At 37.6% G+C, this 23,209-nt stretch overlaps 1 protein-coding gene across 10 annotated transcripts in view; it reads right to left on the reverse strand.

Moving 5' to 3' along the window:
- The window catches only part of ppfia2 (PTPRF interacting protein alpha 2), a 221,955-nt gene that overhangs the window by 6,189 nt on the left and 192,557 nt on the right, over positions 1-23,209 (reverse strand). For 6 of the 10 annotated variants that reach the window (XM_038281337.1, XM_038281340.1, XM_038281339.1 and 3 more), the window contains 14 exons: positions 22,311-22,551; positions 17,176-17,205; positions 16,898-17,028; positions 16,622-16,803; positions 14,162-14,252; positions 13,064-13,066; positions 8,270-8,351; positions 6,382-6,582; positions 4,339-4,401; positions 1,798-1,830; positions 1,537-1,712; positions 1,186-1,283; positions 924-1,099; positions 518-586 (listed from right to left, as the gene is read on the reverse strand). In XM_038281337.1, coding sequence (XP_038137265.1) covers positions 518-586; positions 924-1,099; positions 1,186-1,283; positions 1,537-1,712; positions 1,798-1,830; positions 4,339-4,401; positions 6,382-6,582; positions 8,270-8,351; positions 13,064-13,066; positions 14,162-14,252; positions 16,622-16,803; positions 16,898-17,028; positions 17,176-17,205; positions 22,311-22,551 — 1,576 coding nt within the window. The remainder of the gene's footprint in view (positions 1-517; positions 587-923; positions 1,100-1,185; positions 1,284-1,536; positions 1,713-1,797; positions 1,831-4,338; positions 4,402-6,381; positions 6,583-8,269; positions 8,352-13,063; positions 13,067-14,161; positions 14,253-16,621; positions 16,804-16,897; positions 17,029-17,175; positions 17,206-22,310; positions 22,552-23,209) is intronic. The other 4 variants (XM_038281344.1, XM_038281338.1, XM_038281345.1 and 1 more) reach the window with 2 other exon arrangements.

The following is a 23,209-nucleotide window of genomic DNA, read 5'->3' on the forward strand; positions in this document are numbered from 1 at the left end:
AGTCATGTAACTTTTCCTCTTTCACTACAACATTAGGAACTATTTTATTTGTCTATCATACAAAATCCTAAAAAAAACCCACAAAGTTAGTTTAATAAGGTAAAAAGTCCAAATCTGAGTTCCTAAAGGGGGCGCTAATGTTCCTCTTAATCCTAAAATGACATCTGCAACTCCTATAGCGCAACATAAGCTCACTGCTCCTTATGCCAAGCACATGGGTGAAAATCTTTGCTGCAGTCGTTTTAAGCAGAAGCCCAGGAAGCTAAAACACTGACCTTTACTTTTCATAACAGAAAATGCCGTAGAAGCTAATTGTGGTTTACATTTTTATATTACAGTTTTAAGTTTTATCCTGTTCACATGTGCCGATACTTATAGTTCAACCTTAAATGCCTAATCTTGCTGAAATATTTATTTTCAAAGATCAAAATACATTAAGTCTGGGAATGTAACCTGAAAGAGTATAAATATTTTCACGGGGTGTGAATAATTTTGCAGAATGTTAAATATAGCTCACCTCATCCAGTCTCCTGTCAGTGCCTAGAGCCAGAAGATTATTGTACTCTCGCTCCAGAATCTGACGTGCCTAAAGAAAAAAAAACAAAAAAAACAATGACAGCACGTGCTAATTTTCACTTCCAGCTATTTTTAGCTGCATGGAGACAGAGGCAGCTGACACATTATCCATGCCATTTAGATGAGGAGTGAAAATTGACAGGGCAGAATGCCAAAAGGACAGTTGGAAGATCTGCATGTTCTGATTTTGAGCCACTAGCTCATAAAATCAGTATCAATAATGGGCTGACAAAAATAACCATTTATGCTGTAGCAAGGGAATTTAATTATAAATTCTTACTGATATTGTTGGTAGAAAAATTATGTAATTGAATTAAACACGTTTTTTTTCAAATAGTGTGAAGCACCTGAGTGTTTTGGTTGGGGATCTGGAGAAGCAGCGCCAGGCTGCTGTAGTCAAAGTTGTCATCCAGGGCAACCAGAGCTCCATGCACGCCACTCTCCAGTAGGATGTTAGCGTAATCCCTCAGGCCTATACTCTGCACCCAGCGGATGACTCGCTCATTACTCCACACCAGCACATCTGCATGAAGGAAAATCATTAAGTAAAATGAGCAAAAATACAATTTTATAAATCATAACAGGATATGTTGCAAAAGTTTTTCTTGCCTCTTATTTCATGCAGGCTTTGTTCTCTGCGTCTCTCCAACTCCTTCCTGTCATAGTTGAGCTTCTTCAGACACATAATCCCATACTGTAAACTTGTTCTGTTTTGAGACACCAAATTAAATCTGTTGTGCTTTTCCCAATAAAATTCTTCAAACAATGTAGAGCAAAATTGTACAGGAGAAGGAAAATGATGTTTGATTTTCAATTAAAATGTATGCAATTAATTTTCATGTCTCGTTACAGATGTGAAAAAAAATGTTATGGGTGTGTTGTTTTTGAAGAAACAATGAAAACCAATGTATTTTTTGTGAATGTAGCTTTTTGTATCTCACAGTTAGTGATGTCAGGTACCTGTGGAAGCTGTCTACCATTTTGAGGTGTACCCTCAGGTCCTTCTTGGTAAGGTGGTCCAACATGCGGGCGTCCACCAGGCACTCCATGAAGTAGCTGCGGTACTGAGGTAGTCCGAGGCTGGGCAGCCACTCATTCCCTATCCACTCATGGTTCATGTCTCCATAAGCGAGTGTCTACGATGCAACACACTTAGCAAATTAAAAGCACCGCAGCTGTGGTTTTGTTGAACAACTTATAGACGTCAGATTATGGCCATACCTGTGCCCAGCTCCCCTCTTCTGAATCCGACTTCTGGTAAAACACCAGCAAAAAGAAGAAAAAATAAAAATGCTGCATTTATTTAATGATATCCATTTAGGTAGAGCTTAAATGCAAACCTTAAACTAACCACCTCAACCAGCGGCCAAATGTTGGGTTACTGCAACATCTTAGTGTTTAAAATCTATTCTATTAAATTGATATTTTTCCCCTTTTCAGTAGGCATGAATATACTCAGGCAGTAAAATGTTATATAGGGGTCCGTTTCACAAAGCAGGTTTAACAAACTCTGAATTGATGTAGTCTAAGGTCAGAGACTAAGCTTTCAGTTCTATAAAAGCTGCTGAGTTAGTTTAATCAACTGAGTAAATCAATTAAGAGTTGAGCATGTGCTTAAAAAGCCATTATCAGTCACCATGACAACAGGCAACAGGAAGTGTGTATGTCACACCACTGGAACTAGAGCTTTAATGCAGAAATGAAAAAAATATTAGAGAAAGTGTTAGAAAGACAGAAGAAAGAGGAAGATGTAGTAGAAGAAGATTGTTGCTCGAGTTAATGTGCAAGTTTATATGAAGTCAACTATGGCAGGCCGTTTTAACATTTATTAAAAGCAGCCTCCTCTCTGTTTCTTTCTGATCAAAATAATACAAATTATGAACAGTAATAATAGAAATATGGATATCTGAAACCCAATTCCAGACATTCACATTTTAATTTTAGATAAGAATGCCATTTTGTTTAAAAAGTTTACTTTGACAAGGAAAAAATTTATTACAGGTATGGATAATACTAATTAATATCTATACTGCTGTAAAAAAAATAGTTTACAAGTGGGACCTATGCATTTCATGCTTTTTCCTCATTTTCTACCATAACACAGTAAATTAGTGGCTGTCTGACTGTGCAGCCGTTTATGTGTTATCACACATCAATTTGCTCTCACAAATATTAATTACTTATAGTTATTAAAGAAATCAATACTGGAAATGTGAGGACAAGAAGGTCGTGGATGTATGTGATGGATTGTGAGGTAAAACTGTAGCACTGAAAGATACCTGAATCTAAAAAGGACATTTATACACTGAGAACCGGCTCCCTATAGACATTTAATTCCATCTAAATTAGTGCTGCTCCTTCTTTAATTGGATCCTCGTCTAAAGGACATGCTATGTTTCTATTTTTATCACCTAATGTCTGTAACAGACCTAGTGAAGATTTTTTTATTTTATTGTTTGTACAAAACTACAATAGAAATAAAACTTGATTGTCTTAAAGGAGGGTAGAGAAAGAGGACACAGATTATTTAGGAAAACCTGCTGCTGACCAGGTTGAATTTAGGGAGAATGTTACTACGGTAACAGGCACAGAGGTTGAGTAAAGTCTCTTTGGGAAACGGAAAACTCAGTTTCCCAGTTTTTTTGAGGTTTAACACCATTTTGTGAAACGGACCCCAGGTGAGTGAGCTGCATTTGAAAGGGTTAAAAAAACACCACAATGCCTTTACAGTTTGTCTCAAAACTCTTATGCAAGTGAAATAGAATTTATTAAAGAAGTTAACTTTTTTTTTATATATCAATAATTTTGACCGTAAAACTTTACTAGATCTATGCTGACAACACAGTAAATTTTTCCCCCTGACTGTGGAGATAAAGATTTAAAATATTTATTTTTTACTACACCAAGTTGCAAGGGCCACTGAACATGGTTAAGCATTCTGAATGAAATGATGCGTTTAACACGGCATAGGGTCCAACTCTTAGCACAACGTAATTCTATTATAATCGGTCTTGCAACAGTATGTTAAAAGAAGTCAGTTTCCTGAAATTTGTAGGTTTGTTTGGGATTTTAATTGGTTCTTTTTGAAAAGAATGTCATCTAAATCACTTGACTCTGACATATGACTCATTCAGGCTTTAGTCAAACACTCAAAAAGACAGTTTTTGTCTATTTTAGTTAGAATCTATAGAAACGACAAAGATAAAATATAAAAATGAAATTATTTTATTGTTAATGTGCCGTAGAAAGCTGTTAGGCCCCATATTTCATTTATACACTATTATCATTAATATTATACCAAAACTGCACATTCGACCATGATCAGGTGCAAATACTGGACAGAAAATGGATAAAAAGCTAAGCAGCTAATGCTCCAAAGTTATTTAAAAAAAAAAACTATTTGGTTGCTCAGAAGCACACTTTGGAAAAATACCTAAAACACATGTATAATTCTTTAAATACAGGATCCCATAGTAAGAAATTCATCCTTACATTTTTATTAATTCTGAATTCTGTTCTAAGCAAAAACATCCAATATATTTGTTTCATTTCTAAAAATTCCCCTAGCTAATTAACAGCAAACTAATGATAAAATCAGCACCAAAATGCTTGAAGCTAAAAATTACATCTAGAGATAAAGAGGGGCTTGAACTATTGCATGCTTTCTGTGTCAATCACCATCATTCTACTGTACACTGAGATGTTAACTCTAACACACTGATGCGGGAAGAAATGGGTGTATTAGGACACATGGGGACTGACCGTTTTGGAAGGAGCTGCCAGGGTCTCCATCTCCTCATGGGTCACCCATACGTTGCCCGATGGCTACAACGGGCGGAGCCCAAGAGACAGAGCAGTAGGAGCAGGATTGGTAGTAGAGGTCCAGTAGGAGGGGCAAGCAGTGTTAAAGAAGAAGAGCAGCACCACTGTAAGCCAATAGTGTTATAGCATCACGGTCAGATGATGAAACCCACCAGGGGTCAAAGGAAATGTGTAAAGGACAAAAAAAAAACCGGGACAGCACAGAGCATCTCAATGCAGACATACAGTTAAATAACATAAATTAGCAAACCTTCATGCAAAACAAAGATCATTACATCAAAAGACAAACCGCATGTTACTCATCCCTCACTTCTCTATTTCCCCAGAAAGACATTTTACTCCAGTGCCACATTAGAAATGACAGCAATCAGAGTCATAAGGAGGAATCAATCTGTTAGGATTTCATTTCACTAGAGGGGTAAATCGAATAAAGTTGGAATAAATGGCGCCTTTCAATTTTCCATGACAGGAGGCTCTGAAAGTGGCGAGGATTGGGAATAAATGGGCAGACAAGTGTTTGGAGAACACCCACTCATCTTTATACTTCTGCAGTTTAGTGGTTTCAACCCAACTTTTATACAAGTTACTGTTGACGGGATTTTCACCCCAAACATGAGTCTTTACGAGTCAACTAGGGCTGATCTCAACCTCTTTTTTTTCCCTGCAGTTCTCCTTAATCTGCAAATAAATAAATCTATTGCTGATGCAACATAATTCTAACAGGTGTACAAACATCTGACCTTTATTATTTGCTTTTTTTAAATGGGGTAAATTACTTAAAACAATAACAAAAGCTATGAAACATTTCGCATATGGAGACTTTCAAGTAGTCTGGAGCTGAGTGGTCAATCAGATGGGAAGGCTGAACATGAGGGAAGAGTACCATCATAGTTATTAAAGAACTGATACAAAGAACAGGCAAAAGGGTGTCCTAGTTATGGGGTTAGTTATTGGGTTGCATGCAAAATTTCCAACTTAAATACATTAAGTTTGCATTTTCTCTGATTTTCTTGCTGGACTGCTGCCTGCCTGTGTGAGAACTCAAAATTCCAGCCTTTTTTTAAAGCAGTAAATGCACCATATTAGAATTATCAGCTTCTGCTGACAAAACTCTTTTCTGTGGATGATGTTGCGGAGGGAGAAAAAAATCTAAAGATGGTGGATTTTCGGCGAGGTTAGCAGTGACGTTAAAGGAAGCTCAGAGATATGAGAGACTATTTAATTGGATACCGTTTTCTACAGCAGGTCTAGACACGTCTGCAGCTCATTCAGGCTGCTGAGTGAAAGAGGGGAAGGCTTTCAGAGGATGACAGAAACGCTGCACTGTCAAAGTGTCTTGTTACACCTTTCTGAGCTTTCAACCTCGCTGTGTCATGAAATATAGTGGCTGTGGAAATGCTGGCAGCCAATGACAATCTCTAGTCTATCTAGTTATAGTCTATTCTTTTGGAATATATGTAGAAACTTCTGTTTCAGCAATGCTGGCAGCACTGACTGCTATAATAAAGTACAGAATGCTGTTTGCTATTGTAATCTTTGTTTTTGAATACTAGTAAATGTTAGACAGAGACTCACACAAAGGCATCATGCCAACTAATAGGAGCATTTATGACCAAATAATGTGGCAAGGTTAGAAAAAAGTATACATTTTAAATCTTTTTTCCTTTCTTCTTTTACAGGGAACTCCAATGTATTTGTGTTGCTGCTTTGCAGATTAATTTTTAAAAAATCCTCACAGACCTTATACTAATACCATGACGGCATTTAGTTAGTAATGCATCATGTCTGATTTTTTTGTAAAGTATTTAATGTTTGAATAGAATCAGAGCTGCTTCAGTGGGAGAAATGGTAACCGTTGAAATGGCTTCATCCTTTAAGGAATTTAAACCTTAACATCTGAAATTATTTCCTATTTCTGCCTAATCAAATTAGTTTTCTTCTAAATTTAAATCAACTCAGAGTTCATTTACAGATATAACTCACGGTTCTGGTGGTGGGTGGGGCTGAGGGGCTGGTGAGGGAGACCATCTCCTGGATGGCCAGGCGAAGTTTGAGTCTGTGCAGGGGATTGCTGATTCCGATCTCTCTCTGGATCTCGGTGTCAGAAAGGGCCGACATGATAGCACCGCTCTTCACGTTGGCACGGCACGCCGCCACGTACCAGGCTGGCATTCCCAACCATAACTGCAGCATACAGAGAAAGCAAAGATGATAGGAAAAGATTGACTGAGCTGTTTTATCTCAACTTATTATATATTTGATAAAAAATTAGGAGCTGCTGTAATACCCAGGTCATTTTAGTCCTTTAAAACATGGCAGAGACTTTTGAAGAACCAGAAAGGGGGAAAATGTTTTACAGCAAAGGGATTCTTTTTCAATGATGCTTTTCTTTCACATATTTATTTATTTAATGCATTTTCTAATAATAGTCCTCAATTCGTTGAAATGTTTCATTTAGGACTCAGCATGCTGCTTCATACCACTGGGTTTCTACAAATGACTGATGGGATCTAGCTTGTGTTTTCAAAAATGTGTAATGCTTGCAAAAAAAAAAAAAAGCATCATCAGCAGCCTAAAAAAAAATCTAACCATCAGCCTCCATAATCCTATTTACTCCATCCTTATCTGGCATGGTGTGATGGAAGGATTGGAGGGGTCATGAGCAGGCTGTCTGCATAAAGCCCACTGACAGGTAGGGGGCAGTCTGTATTTAAACAGTGTCAATCATTTCCCTTTTTAGGAAGGCCATTAATAAAATTCTTTTTTAAATCAATATCTCATTAAATTATGTTCAGAAAGATGCCTGCTCAGTCCATGAGTCCTAATCTTTTCAGTGCTCTAAGCAGAAGAATGAAGAACGCAGGGGAATTTAACAGCTAGAAGTTGTTTACTTCTCCTTTAGTTTCAAATTTTATTCTGAAAATTAAACTTAAACCGCATAGAAAAAGATCTGAAGATATCAGTTTTAATAACTGCTACGTGGCAAGTGGAAAAATAAATGAAAACATTCTCTGCAAGGATCTATTCACCGAACGTAGATGAGCACATAGGGAATAAACAGTATCTCCATTATAAAATATTTTCCCTCCATTAGTTGCCCTTTGAAATATTCAATCATTGTAATGGTCGAATTTTCTGAGACGTTTATATCCCCTGGTCTGCGTTCAGAGCCGTAACCGGAATAAAACACTACTCTTCCACATTCCTATCTGAAAATTTTCGCAAAGATTTTCAATCTTCAATTGTAATCTATGTTCAAGTAAATTTCACCGTCTCCAATTCCTGCCCTGACAGCAAAAATATTCCCTTTAAGTAAATAAACACAATATATCTACAACTAATAACTGTGTAACATCACCTCTCTCTATAACTTGTGTAATGTCGATCTAAAGCTAATTTATAAAGGTATTATTAAGGATTTTTAGATCCTTTTCATGGCTGCAGACCTCTACTTTTACATGCATTGGTAGTAGAGGAGAAACTATGACGAACTTCTGCTGTGCAGCAGCCTGGAGTTCTGCAACCATAAAAATACCTTCTGGTTTTTGCACAGCGGTTACACACTGGAACCAACTTCAGTGTCTCCAAACTCGGAGGGACTAACCAACAATAAAAAGTCTGATTAATTCAATGGAACATCCTAAATGTGCTTGAAGTTGGTTTTATTAGTGACTGTGGACAATGAGCCTTTTAAACATTTTAACAAACTGTTAATGTCCCCTTTAACACTGATAGTTGAGGATCAAATAAAAGGTATTTCCTCAATATTTACACCATTATATGTTTTATCCTAGCATAAGCAGTCAAAAAGGACCTCAGAAAAGTGTGAAAATGGTTCATGATCTTTTCTACCTAAAAAGATAATGTTTACCTCCAACCAGGCTACAACTGTGGGGCCGTCCCACTGGGCGAAAGGTAATCCTTTCCTCCTGGCCTCCTCCAAAAGCTCGTGCCTGAGAGCAGAAATAAAGTAGAACTTGAATGAACAGGGGAACTTAGACGGCTTAGACAAACAGGCGACCAGTCAGTGAAATCTTAATGAAAACTCTCACACCCTCACACACTTTCTCCAAAATCCCGGCAGCAATGCTGCTGTGCTTTTCTTGTTTTATTCTGTGAGCAGAGTTCTTTCTTTCTGTGTGCCTAGTGCATGAGAGGTTGGTACTCCCTCCCTCTCGTTTCATCTCAGAGACCAGCCTGTAAACCAAGTGCTGGATGCTGAAAAGGGCAACACTTGATCATTTATCTCTCAGAGTGGAGAAAGCACATTACACACAGGCTGCAATATCCAAAGAGTTTCCTTTCTTTTTTTTTTTTTTTACTCTGCTGCTCAGTAGCATCGTTCTCTCACCATTTTTTTAATAGCTTTTTTAGCTCATCCAAAATTAGCCAATTATCCTTAAAGTTTTTACTGTTTTAAGTTCATTGTGCCTCCTTAAACTTTTCATCTTTTTATGCCACAACTTCAATGTAGTTTACAGAAACTTTATTCAAAAGAAAGAAGAAATTAGCTCTTTTTTTAAATACAGGAGCTTTGATTCCTGTTTGTTTCTATATATATTTTTACAAAACAAAATGAGACAACAATCTATATTATAGTGGCCTGCATTTGTATTAATCATCTTTTAATCAGAAACAAATTCCTCCTCTTTGTTGATGTTATCTCTGTATGAATGCATCTTTTCTATAGAGGCCTCACAGGTTTTAGGAGAACATGGACAACGTTTCAGGCTGGTTTAGGTTATAGAAGAATGTCTGCAGCTTTGAACATCTCACCAATTGCTGTATAAACCAGAAATTGCAGCAGTATGGCACAAATGTGGTGATGATGGAGGAAGGATAACCTGGAGAGGATGTTTAACATCCAGCAGCACAATGAACCCAAACTTAAAACAGTGAATAGGTTAGATTATAGCACATTCATGAGTTGAAATAAGCCTAAATCCAGACTTAACTCTAACTCAGAAGCATTTATAGCTGAGCTCAACTCATTTTGCAAATTACAGGTAAAAAATAAGATGGGTTTAAATATTGAGTCAAGCTGCTAAAAGATTTTTTCCAGATCTGGATTTGTGAGATAAAAGAAAAAACAACAAAAAAACTTTTTCCATCAAACTTAAGCACTATTGAGTGGATCAGAGATCGTACAAACCCCCCAAAAGTACATTTATATATGTGGTTGTAACATAAAAACATGTAAACAAGTACAAGTGGCATGAATGCATCTATAAGCAATTATATGTGATTATATAGTAGAACCCATTTAGATGATGGTGTCTCCTTGAAAACTTGCAAAGTTTTCAAACATACGTCCTCTTAGATGGTGCTCAGTAAACCTGGTTACCGCATCACTAATCTAAGCAGGATTTTCTCATTTCATCCACTCACACTTTATTCTGCTGATACTGCCTTTTTTTCTACTTGCAAAGAGATATTTTGGATTCAGTGTTTGAATTATGCAGTAGGGTTTTTTATGTGCAACTTTTCCTCTGATTTTCTGGGCTGTGCTCCATGGTTTTGTTTAGCAGGTGGTGAAGTGGATCCTGAGAGAGCTGAGTAAGATTTAGTTTCGCCTCACTTGGAGCAGCCCTAGTCAGCGTGATGGAAATTGCACCTTATTGAATAGAAGGAGTAAATGGATCCTTTTAGTTTGTTGTGCACACAGCTGTTTGTATTGTAGTGAATCCTCCCACGCTGAGATGAAGGGCTGCTAAACAGCCAAAAGGGCTTTACCAACACAACCTAATATCTACACACAGGAGTAACTCATTTTTTAACACATTTTTAAAAAAAAGGGGGAAAAAAACAACCTCATTCCTTTGTGGTCTTGTCAAAGCGTTTGACAGATTGAAGGAGTGAGCAAAAAAACAAACAAAAAAACAGATCCATCTCAAAAAATAAGAATATTTTATCGTGTAATTTCTTTTACCCAGTCATTTCAGAAAGTTTTTATTTTATTGTTATTTTACAGGGATTCACTACGCAGAGTCAAATATTTAAGCTTTAACTAGTTGTAACTTTGATTATTAATAGCTTAGAGGTAAAGAAAACCACAAATTCTGGGCCTCATCTTCCTTTTGACAACAGTCCATAGACTTTGTTTAGGGTGGGGGGGTAGGAGGGTTTGCAGGCCAGGCAAAAAAAAAAAAACGGGGCACTGTGCTCACTGAACCAGCCTCTGGTATCTGGCCGTGTGTGCAGCACCAGGTCCTGCTGGGAAAAAAAAAACAAAATAAAACCAGCATCTCCGTCCAGCTTGCCAGCAGAGGGAAGCATGACGTGCTCTAGAATTTCCCCAGTAGGCGGCTGCATTGACTGTGGACTGCAGAAAACGCAGAGGACCAACAGCAGCAGATGGCAGCAGCCACAGCATCACTGACAGTGGAGTCTGTGCCTCTCCACTTTGTGACCTTGATTTATAGATAAAATTCAGAATAAACTCCATGAAAACAGGACTCTGCACTATTGAAGAACTGTTCAGATCCATTTCTCCTTAGCCCATGGAAGATGGTGCCCAGTATTCTGTATGTGTGACGGCTCTTGATGCCCTGGTCCACTCGGGGAAGCTCACCCAAATTCTTAAATAGATTTAGTTTGACAATCCTCTCCAACTTTTCTAACCATACTTCGTCCTTCCACTAAATTTTCTGCCAATATTCAGAACTCAGAACAACCAACTAGCCTTGTGTGCATGCACAAAATTTCACAATCAGATTGAAATGTAATTTACAGATTAAAGAACAAGAAATAAGCTGATTGTATTTATATAGACTTAAGTTATTGGCGGGGGGGACAAACTGCTAATCAGAATAAAAAAGCGACGTAAACAAGACTATTCTGAAAATAGCAAGCCAGCGGGATTAGCCACCTGTCAAGCACTTACATGCATGGCGATCAGATTCTCAGTCGGCATACACCACTATAGACCACTCCTCCTGTTGGATTACAATTTAATTCCAGTCCAACTAAAACTGATCAGAATATTCAGACTAACATGTTTTTATTCTGATCAGCTATTTATTCTGGTTTCTTATGTCCATATAAATGAAGCTAATGGCTGTTGAAGACTGTTTTCTGACCCAGAGTGAGTGACCGTTTAAAGACTCAATTAGCAGATTATGGCACGACACCATTAAGTGCCAATAATAAATTCCCCCCCAAAAAATCCACTGGAATTCGTTTCCAAGTTTGAAGATGTTTCGCTTCCCATCCAGGAAGCTATTTCAATTCAAAAAGCTTCCTGGATGGGAAGCAAAGCGTCTTCAAACATGTGTAATGATTCTATATAAGTTTGACTTTCAGAGATGACTGGTGAGAATTATTGCACTTTTATTCCATATTCTAATGTTTTCAGATGTAGCTGTAAACATGATATATGCAGCAACGGGCCATTGAGGTTAGTACAGTGAAAAAAGACACTTTAGCACAACATACAGGGGCTTGCAAAAGTATTTTCAACACTTGAACTTTTCCACTTTTTTTCATGTTCACTCAAAAAACTTTAATGTACTTTATTGGGATTGTTTGTTACAGTCCAAGACAAAGTAGTTCATAATTAAATAAACATCCTTTTTTTACATATTGCATCTGAAAATGGCGACCTGTATTTGCCCTGAGTTAATACTCTTTAGCTGCAATTACAGCTGTAATTCAAGCGCAGTCAACTAAAATAAAGAGAATCAGGAAAAAGCCAATTTGAGGCAACAGGCTGTATTTTTAAGAGAAATTTTCAATTTTAGCTTTGCTGCTCTAAGAGAAGATGAACTTCTACCCAAAATGTTAAGTATTTTATTCTTATACCTCAGTGTGCAGTGAAACCAAGTACTGTTTCTTAAAAAACATTCCTTTATTATAGCTAATTGACATTGAGGCTGCTGAGAGATGCTGCTAAATTTTATTTTCTGCTGTACGAAAACAACAAAGCTTCTTCTTTGTGTTGATCCATACCATAAAAACAAAATAATATACATTAAAATTTATGAATCTTTCATGAAAAATGTGAAAAAAAAAAGTTTAGAGTGCACAAATACTTCTGCAAAGTACTTTACATGGCAAAGAAAAAGTCTGCAGATGGTAGAAGAAATGTGTTCATCCAAATACAACCAAGGACGTTCTTCGTCTTTATCTATTTTGCACATGGGGGAGTTAGATCATGTTTTTATGTTCAGCCCGGGTTTAATGCATGATGAAATACATCCACTGAACATAGCTGGGAAGAGGGAAGTCAGGAAAAAGTTATGATAAATCAAAAACAGAAAAAAAAAAAACTATAAAACATTCATAACCAGATACTGTCGCTGGTTATTTAACACAGAAATAAGAATAGAGACACATAAAAGGAGAGAAGAGAGTCTGGGTGTGAAAATTAAGTCCCAGTTTTAGTGGCGGCACAACATCTATCCTCTATCCAGCCGTAGGCGCAGCTGCCATTGAACTGTAAAAAAAAAAAAAGGTGAGGGAAAGAAAGATCTTCAGGTTGTAAATAAAAACAGAAAAAAAGGCAATGGCTTCATAAAAGCCACCAAGGAAGGATAGATAGATTAGATAGATTTGGCACGGGTCTTTCATGGTAGGACAGACAGGAGAGATGGCAGACAGGGCAAAAATGGCTAAAACAATGGTCATATCCAGGAGAGGTCAGTTTGAGATCCTCACAACAACTTACCCGCTTTGTTAGAGTCAGAGGATGATGAAAGGGAGAGGAAGAGTCAGAGAGAACGGGGGAGAAAGAGCGACGGGGAGACAAAAGTACACAAATGTTAATGAGTTCAAAGGCATTTAATAAAACGACTCTTTAAAAACCACACATGCACACTCGCTCAAACACACACTGTACTCTCACTATGGAGGGCATTCGTTTAACAGGAGCATCTGTAGACCAGTGAAAGAAAATGTCATTTTTCACACGTCGTGCAGAAGAGGAAATGAGAAATGCCTCGAAAAAACAACAAGAAACCCCACTTCCATGGCCTTACATTCAAATGCTCAGTTACATTCCGGAACAGAGTTGAAGGAAAAAACAGCTAATCTACAATGAGATCACAGCGTTTTTTTTTTTTTTTTTTTGATCGATCAAGATGCTGAAATGGAAAAAGAGAGCAGGCAGCTTATAATGGCATGCAGTGTGGAGGAGGCGCCAAGATGCAAGGTGGTGGCGAGGCCCGGGTCCCGGACACAGCTATGGAGAAGTCAGTGCGGTGGGGAGGAAAACAGCACATTTGTCAACATACAACAACCACTGCATATTGACCAACTACATGGGAGGCAAAGTTATTTGTCACGACGACTCAATATGAACTTCAAGCAAATGACATTCATCATTTGGCACTGGAGCATGGCAAATGCACGCACACGCAGTCACACGCATACAGCAGGTAGTGCAACACTCTAAAGCGTAACCTAGGAGTGTAGAGCGGGGAGATCCGCCTACATCTTCAAAATTGACAGAGCTCATCTGTGGGATTAATTGGCTTTTCAGGCTGGATCAATAGTCTGACTTTGGCTCTGTGTGTGAATATAGTGACACTGATATCCGCTCCTGGACACTGATCCAGCTTCTGCTTTCTATTGACCCAGCTCTCAGCAAAGGATTTACTATTTCATAGTGTGCAGGGGGTGCAGGAGGATCAGGCATATGCTGAAAATAAGAGTGTCTGGGTTTAAAAGCTCTGAATTGATTTGACTGTGTTGTAGTTTGAGGATCTATTTTAAAAATCACTAACAAATTGGATGAATGTTAACAGGATACAGCTCATGATCTTACTTCTTTTTTAATCTGCGGTCCTTCTCAGCCTGGGTTCCCAACTTGCCCACCCCCATGTCCTGGCCTGATGCATCTGGGTCCATCATCGTGGCTAATGAAGAAGGAGAGACGACAGATTTGACAATGTTAATACATTATAAAGAATCTAGAGCATTAATTAAACTAATGTTATGGTTCAGATCCCTAATTTTGATGCTACAAGTGATTGTTCCATTTGGTGCGATTCACACTTTTTGACAGTGTTTTTTAAAATGTGAGGAAAGTCGTAAAATAGATGAACATTCTACTCTAGTGGCATAATCTCCCCTTTATTACATGTTTGTCCAGTGAGGAAATAATCCAACAGACAAAGAAAAAAAATAAAAAATAGAAAAAACCAAAAAGGCACAAAACAGCTCTCAGGGACAATTCTTTTTTTTTTTTTCTAATTATGATGGTAATCTAATTGTTTATGAGATGATTAAGTGGGCTGCCAGAAAACCTCAGCGTTTGTGTCGCAGACCCCGGTGCCAGTTTCATGGTTTTGTTCTCATTCTTGAGGAAAGACGACTAGCAGCCCACTTTATAGGCCTTGGCTTTAGAAACACACGCCTCGCTGCGCTTCCCACAGGTGATTATTAACGTTTTTCTTTTTCTTTTGGAGGGTTATGATACGGAGGAGCCAGGAAACACCAGCAAAGAAAACCTTTTTCAGAGGAGGAAGGAAAAAAACAGAGAAAACAAGAATTGGATTGGGACAGGGCTTGCAGAAGAGGGGATCTGTGCAGAGCATCTGCTCCACGGAGAGACCTCAAATTAAAAAACTGATGCAGACCTGTTATTGGACTTATGTGAACCGTATTTTCTAATCCTTTGTTACCCATGTGACTTTGAAGTGATCAATTTATCAATAAAACATGGATAGTTTGATTCACCTTAAGAGAGCGAATAAAAATGCTTTACTTGATAGCTGACGTCTATAACAGCAACAATTTGCAGCTGTATTAAGTCATTTGTACACCAGTCATTTGTTTGTGATCTGCTGCTTGCAGTGACAGCGCTGTAGCAGCTGGATGTGTGGCTCGCAGAGGGCAGTAAATGTTTTTAACAGCCTTTTTTTTTAAGTGCGAGTTGAAAATGACTTGCTGTTGCATTCATTTTTTTTTTAAGGGGAAAAGGTTGATTGTCTTTTTTCTGTATTGGTTTGGCCTCAGAGTATTTGATTATCTTCTTGCTCAAAGACAAGATGAGGACAAACTTTCAGTCTCCAGCAGAGAGCAAGAGCGTTTTACTTCAATCATTCTAGTTTTAAAGAATCAAAGTTCCCATGAATCATAAAGGTTTTCAGAGATCTTCGAAAAGGGAAAGAAGCCCTAAGTAACACTAATCCTTCACCTTACATAAGAGTGAACATGCATACTTTCATTTTAATGTGAACATTTTCATCATGCTTTTTAGTTTCACATGTTTGAATCTAAGACCTGCTTGATTTTCTGCACAGTTGCTGTAATTTCAAAAGTTTTGCAAAGCAATTCGGTTAAAGCTCATTTAATTTTGATGTGCAATAATTAAATAAGAGTGGCTTTTTGTAAATCTTTAGTAAAAAAACAAAAAAACAACATAATTTAGTAAACAATTGGCCTTTAAAAGTAACAATGTTATTATAGAAGTTGAACAGATTTTTCTATTAATCAAAGCGGGGATCTTTTCTAATCCCAGATTGTTTGATAGAATAAGAAAATCTCATCCATATCGAAACTATAATAAATTAATTTGTTGGGATATTATTTCCAGATATTTTTTTTTCTTTTTTTAAATGATGAAGCTAGGAACAACATCCGCACCTTTGCATGGTGCAAGGTTAAAAGGTAAATTATATTTTTTAAGTTTCCGCTACATGTCTTTACATTTGCCCAGCATGTTGCTTCTATTAACTGCAGCTACTTCTTTGGGCCCCATTATTCAGTTCAGGCTTCAGGCCGGATTATCTGGCGAACGTGATGTGCTGCTCACACTCGTTCACCTGGATACTTTGTTGAGGCTCTGCCGCAGCGGGAGAACATGGGCACTTTTGATGATAGGTCACAATAGCTAAGCCTAAAAAGCACATGAAACCCATCATAGATTCCACACAAGAGAAAAGAAAAACTAAGAGTAAAAAAAAACTTGTATAGTGTGAGGAAGATGGCCAAATCAATCTGATCAGAGACGGGAAAAGATTAGAGTTCATAATGGGGAAGCTTTGATGAGAAAGGAGCTCAGATCTGCACAGGGAATGAAAAAGGACCTACAGTTTGACCTCTTGTAGCTCACAACATTAAACACTTTGTTCAAAAACACTTCCAAATTGATATTTTTGTTACCCCAGAAGATATTACAACCATTATCAAAAGAACCTGTGCAATGCAGCAACAGACTGTGGAGCCTTTTCTCTTCTCTCATACATGTGCAAAACACCAGAGGGGGGAAAGTATCTCTCACCTTGAGGATCGACCATGACCTGTCTGTGTGCTAGATGCCCCAGTCGACCTTTTTCCTTTTTTCCGAACAAGCGTCCAATGGAGGATTTGATCCCTTTCTTCTTCGGCTGTTTGTGCAGGGAGTCTTGGCTGCTGGTTATGCTACTTAGGGCACTGGCTTCAGCCTCCAGAGAAGCCACAATCCTGGGAGGGAATTAATTGCACAATGCAGACTATTTTAGCTCTTTTTTAAAAATAAAACTGCATCTTATTTTCAAATATTAATTTGAAAATATACCCTCGTGCATCATTGTGCGAGGAGGCTGGCAGTGTGTGTGTCATTCGCACAGTGCGCGGCGTTGGAGGCGGGGAGGTCTCACATTTGATCGTGGCCTTGTCCTCTCGGCCATCCTCTTCCACAGCAGCTATCTGAGGGGCGAGGACAAAAGGGTGAATCAGGAATACCTGACTGCAAGCAAGTCAACAGTCCCTTCATGGTGTCATTACAGCAGCCATTAAAGAGAAATATGAGAGCTTAGTGTGAAAAATTAACAAATACTCTGCTGCTTTCTGTACCTTTCTTCTGTGCTTCCTCAGATCACTGGGCTGGAAAGAGGGGAGATAAGAAAAGATGGTCATTTTGATATGTCAGCATGCAACGATGACACGGTGAACAGCATATCAAAAAGGTTGCTTCTTGCATATAAACATCATGCATCAGAAGATCCCTATGAGCCGCTGCCAAAAATCCACTCAGAGACAAACCAGTCATTTGATCAACAACATCAAAGCCTTTAAATAAAGACATTTACATATCATAACCTTTTGTATTCATGGTTTAATTTGCATTAAAATATTATTTTTAAAGCCATTTATTCATCTTTATTATTGACTGTTAAGACCCCAGGTCAGAATGCACACATAAAAAGTATGATATTTTCTCTTTTTATGAGAACAGTATGAGAAATAAATTCAGAAATGTTCTGGTTGTACCTCTCAGGTTACTGAAAATGGCTGAAAATTCATATTTCTTATATTTTCAGTTAATGCTTACTTTGTGGTGAGATGCCAACTTTAGCATGGGGGGGTTACCCTTTGATGAAGACTCAAAATGAGCTATTATCAGTATAACTTAAGTGAGTAAAGAGATAATTCACAAAATGTTTGTGAAGATCTTTAAAAAGCGTTTTTTAGACAAAATTAACGACCCAGAATAAAGCTTCAGCTGAAAACAAACTTCCTCTGCTTTATCCTATTAAAGGAATAGTACACCCAAAACATGATTAGCCTTCATTTTCTACTCACCCCCATGCTGAACAACACTCTGGAGTACTTTTTTGATATCTCAAATGCATCTGGAGATCTGGGAGGCTTCTTGCTGTCTGCTGACATTCAAATAATGGAGGTCTATGGCGCCCGAGACAGAAAGGTCCATAAAAGTCCACAAAAAACGTGTTATATTCCTCCATACTGCTCGTCCAATGTATTCCAAGTGTCCTGAGTGGGTAGCATCCAGAATTTACTCGAAACAAAGTCATTTAGAAGGTTTTTAGAGCATAAACAGTAGTGTATAGGATTTCCTGAAAGCGCGCACATGCGCGATCACGACGCTACGGAAGCCGGCAGACCAAACCAGATTAAAGTGCGCATTCAGCGTCTGCTCTTCCAATAATGCAAGCGTAGAAGAAGAAATGTGCTGTTTACCTGTGCAAAGAAAGAAACAACAAAAGAAAAATGTCTGAGGACTTCAGTGTTGAGGAAGAGCATGAGTTCTTTGCCGAGCCGAATGCGCTGGTTTGGTCTGCCAGCTTCCGTAGTGTCGGGATCGCGCATGTGCGCGCTTTCAGGAAATCCTATACACTACTGTTTATGCTCTAAAAACATTCTAAATTACTTCGTTTCGAGTAAATTCTGGATGCTACCCACTCAGGACACTTGGAATACATTGGACGAGCAGTATGGAGGAATATTGACACGTTTTTTGTGGACTTTTATGGACCTTTCTGTCTCGGTCACCATAGACCTCCATTATTTGAATGTCAGCAGACAGCAAGAAGCCTCCCAGATCTCCAGATGCATTTGAGATATCAAAAAAGTACTCCAGAGTGTTGTTCAGCATGGGGGTGAGTAGAAAATGAAGGCTAATCATGTTTTGGGTGTACTATTCCTTTAAATGGTCCACTTGAAACACTGGCAGGTATTTTCTTTTTCATACTTTAAGTTGATGAAAGTCTAGCGCAGTGGCAAAGCTTTTAAAAGCCATTTGTTCTTTATATTGTTGATGTTCCACTGCCTCACCACAACCCATTCAAATGAATGCCTCATCTCATGATGTCATACAGTAGCCTGGTAACCTCCTATATATTTACATTAGTATGGATTTGACTGTTTTAGCTGCTGATGCTGATGGAATCTAAATTTACCAAACTTAAAAGCATTTCAGTGAAAAGCAATCTGGGCAGCAATTAGTCAGATTTCCACTTGTAGAATATTTTATTGTTTTCACCATCATCAGAGGAGTTGCAGTGCCGTGTGGGCGACACGAGAGGATTTTTAATCACGTTTTTAAATCACTGCATGAAACATCTGTAGCATTTAATTAAACTTTAGTGTTTGGAGGAAAAAAAGGTTTCCTCGGTTTAAGATTCTCAAATCTTCTTACTCCAGGTTCACACTGAGCGTGGTGCAGGAATACTAACACTGAACGATGCAACCAGGCTGCATCTGTGGCAGCTTTAGCCGCATAAACGGCACTCAAGAAAAATTTTCTTCTGGGAGTTGTCGGGCAAAACATGTTAGGGTTACAGTAGGTCAGTGTGAGACTGACGTAAAGCTCCTCTGAGCTTCAAAGACTTTTTTAAAGTTATAGGAGGGTCAGGATTTACTGAAATAACTTTATATAACTTGGGATGTCTTAAAAAATAAAGCAAATTGAAGATAGATTTAATGTGTATAACAAAATAAATTAAACCCAGGCATATCTTCAGGTATTTTTGTAAAAAAATAAAAACCTTTTTTAAAATGTAAAAAAAGGTTTAACAAGCTGGGCACGTTTTTTTATAGGAACTGCTTATGGAATATTTATATTTATTTAAAAAATGAGGCCCGGATAATCTAATCTTTTTTTTACATTTAATGTGGGGAAAAAAAGTCGATTAGTCATAATGCAACACTTAAAAATTAAGGAAGCACCAATAAACTGATGGTATAAATCAGAAAACAAATAATTACTACATTGCGTCCATCACAAAGGCTGCTATTAGAATTAAACATTTTCCCGCTAATTCTCACAAGCTGATTTGAACTAACAGGGTTTTATGGAGGTCTCAACATAACTTCCAATTATTCAAGTTAATGGAAAATATTCAACAATCCGAGATCATTTAAAACAACAAGATTCCAGCGTCCACGAGAGTTGATCCTGAAAGCAGATGGAAAGATGCTAAAATCTCATCACAGGACCTGCAGCAGGCTCCTGTTACCGTTAATGTAGACGTTTAACCTCCTACAGTTGAACTTTGAAAGTTGGTAAGCAGAGAGGAAAACTTTGTTACCCTACAAAAACAATCTAAAGACTAAGAGAAAATCCAGGAAGTTCCAGGATAATATGTGGAGGAATGTTTTCTTGCCAGATGATATTTTTGGACAGTTTTCAGAAGGTATGTTAACAAACAGCATTCCAGGATACAAGTCACACCAGTTGGGAAGCACTGATCAACTGAACCTGAAGGACTCCAACACCTTCTTTACTACATGATAGTGGCTGATTTAACAGTGATGCATTACCTTAAAATCAAACCGGATGCGGCTGCCTGACAATTATCTAAAATATGTCAAAATAATCCTAAGATCCTAGGGATCAATCAAAGGCTGGGTCTTAAATTAAACAACGATTGAAACGACTGCTTGAATCAGACTTCATATACAAAAAAAACCCCCAAAAAACACAAATAAAACAAAACTGAAATATCCCTTCTTATGACTCATCTTTTTTCCTTGGCTTTTGGCACAATCTGAGAGGTTTTACTTTGTTTTATTCTCTTTGTATACTAATTTGTATTTTACACTCGTTTTTTTCTATCTTATAATTTTATTTTATTTTATGATTGTGTACAGCACTTTGGTCCTGTCCGGTGCATAAAGTGCTTCATAAATAAAGTTGGTATGGTATATCCATCTGCTAGTAGCCAAGCGTGTTAATTTTGGCAAGAGAGCAGTGGTAATGGCCTCTATTTCTGCCACAGTCAGTTATTTATTATTGGATCATGGTACCCAACCATAACTGAGGTAAGTATGCATTTAAGTACTTTTGATTCTGATTTAGGTTTAAGAAAAAGGAAAAAAACTTTTCCAAAAATGGTTAAGTTTTTCACCTTTGGTTACTTATCCTCTGGACTGTACTGTATATTAAACTATATGTGGACTAAATAATGAGTTACTCTTCTATGGAGAGCTGTTTCATTCAAAATTAAATAGATTCTGCCATTGAACAAATGCCAATAAAATATTCCATTAAATAAATAAAAATAGCCAAGAAATTAAAAAAAAAGTTAAAATAATGATCTTATCTTTAAAATGTTTTATTTATTCAATTATAGTATGAATTATGCTATTTATGTATTTTTTTCATAATATATATCATAATTTAGGAATTATTTTGTGACACTTATTTTTTAAACAAATTTATTAACTAATTTATTCAATGACTTTCATTTTTTTTCATTCCATTTTTCATTTAAGCTCCTTTTATTTTAATGTTACCTTAAAATCAAACTGGATACGGCTGCCTGACAATGATCCAAAACATGTCAAAATAATGGTTAAAAATTAAAAGTCCTGGGATCAATTAAAGTTAGGGTCTTAAATTAAAAAAATTATACAAAAAAAACTCAAAACTGAAATATCCGTCTGCTGGTAGCTAGGCGTGAACACATGTTCTCCAGGTGGGGAGCCTAGTGATTAAAGCAGTGCACTTGTGCTCTTAGAAGGTTGCAAGTACCCGGTTCGATCCCCACAGCCTCCACTCTTGTGTTCCTGAGCAAAGACCCTTAACCCCATACTGCTCCCTGGACGCCACACAATGGCAGCCCACTGCTCCCTAAGGGGATGGGTTAATTGCAGAGGTAAATTTCTCCAATGTGAGATCAATTAAGTTTAATTATATCATATTATATTCAGACCAATGCCAGAAAGAGATCTACAATAATAGATTCACTGAGGTTATTTCAAACAAAATGGCAATCAGTAGCTGTTAAAGGGTTCTTTAAGTTTTTCACAGTGTAAATTCAATTTTTGCAGATATTTTTGGACAGAGGTAAAATAGTTAAAACACAAACTGTGTGATGAGAGTTGAAAGCATTTGTTCACCTGACTATTAATGTGATTGCTACCTTTTCAATCAAAGATTAACAGTACATAAAACATTTTGCTTTCACAGCCAGGCTAATATAGAGAGAATTTTGTTTCAGAATAGATTAGAGTCTGTAATGCCAGATATGTAATGTTTTGTAATTTGTGACATTTTCAGTTCTTGTAAATGTGCATTTAAAAACAAATAGAAATATAATGAAACTATGAATACAAAATAAAAATACACACAATTCTTATAGTTACAGATTCAAAAAGTTTCCTAAACCTACAGACCATTAAATTTATGTACCGGTACACAAACATGAATCACATGAACAAAATGACAGTTACAAACAACTTACCAGAGTCATCACCCCCATGCGCTCCATGTCCCGTGCAGGGCTTCTGGGGTCCAGTTTGGGGGTAGAGTGCCCGCTGGGTGGAGAAGATGAGGCCAGGGAGGAGGCGGTGGCTGAGGCAGTGATGGAGGCTCCATGGTGGTGCATCCGAGCCAGGTTAAGCCCTTCCAGGCTGACGCTGGCCACCCTGTTCTCAATCTCCTCTGCTCGCAGCTCTGTTGACTCCTTCTCCTCCTGTATCAGCCTGAACAGACCAGGAGGAGCCAGAAATACTTTAAATCTATTGTAGCGTACAATTTAAAGCCCCCAGGAGAACATTTTATAGTCCCTCTGGTTCTAAACTGTCGACATTTAAAATGTTAAAAAGGAAAGAGCGTTTGAGAATTCACTCTTATCTTCAGGTCTTTGGGGTGTGCCTCCACTAAAACTCCAGAAATCCTGAAGTGAGTAGAACTAATGAAGGGCTCAGTGTAAGCTAATCTGTTTCACCTATATCTAGGATCTAATTCTGTAATTAGCCACGAGGAAACTCCTTGGATGCATGATCATTACATCCAGTCAGATTAAAATGAAGTGTACGTGACGGGAATGTTCATCTGTTTCTGTTGGGGTGAATGCAAATTAGCAACAAGCTCATTCACACTACTTGAAATGAAGTTATGAATACATATGAGTACATGATTATACCAGCATTAGCAGGTACGAAGCAGCACATACTTGTAGAAACGCTCAATTCAGCAGCTGTGTTTTTGGAAAATTTAATAAAAAAGGCAAATTACTTTTATTGTTCTTATATTTGAAAACGAAATGTATTAGAATAAAGTATTTCAGTAGATTCTTTGTTTCATTTTTGCTTCTAAGTAAAATGTCTGTTATATATAGATATAAAATTAATAATGAAA

The sequence above is a fragment of the Cyprinodon tularosa genome, unplaced genomic scaffold, assembly GCF_016077235.1.
Source record: "Cyprinodon tularosa strain WSP-4 unplaced genomic scaffold, ASM1607723v1 ctg17, whole genome shotgun sequence".
Taxonomy (NCBI): domain Eukaryota; kingdom Metazoa; phylum Chordata; class Actinopteri; order Cyprinodontiformes; family Cyprinodontidae; genus Cyprinodon; species Cyprinodon tularosa.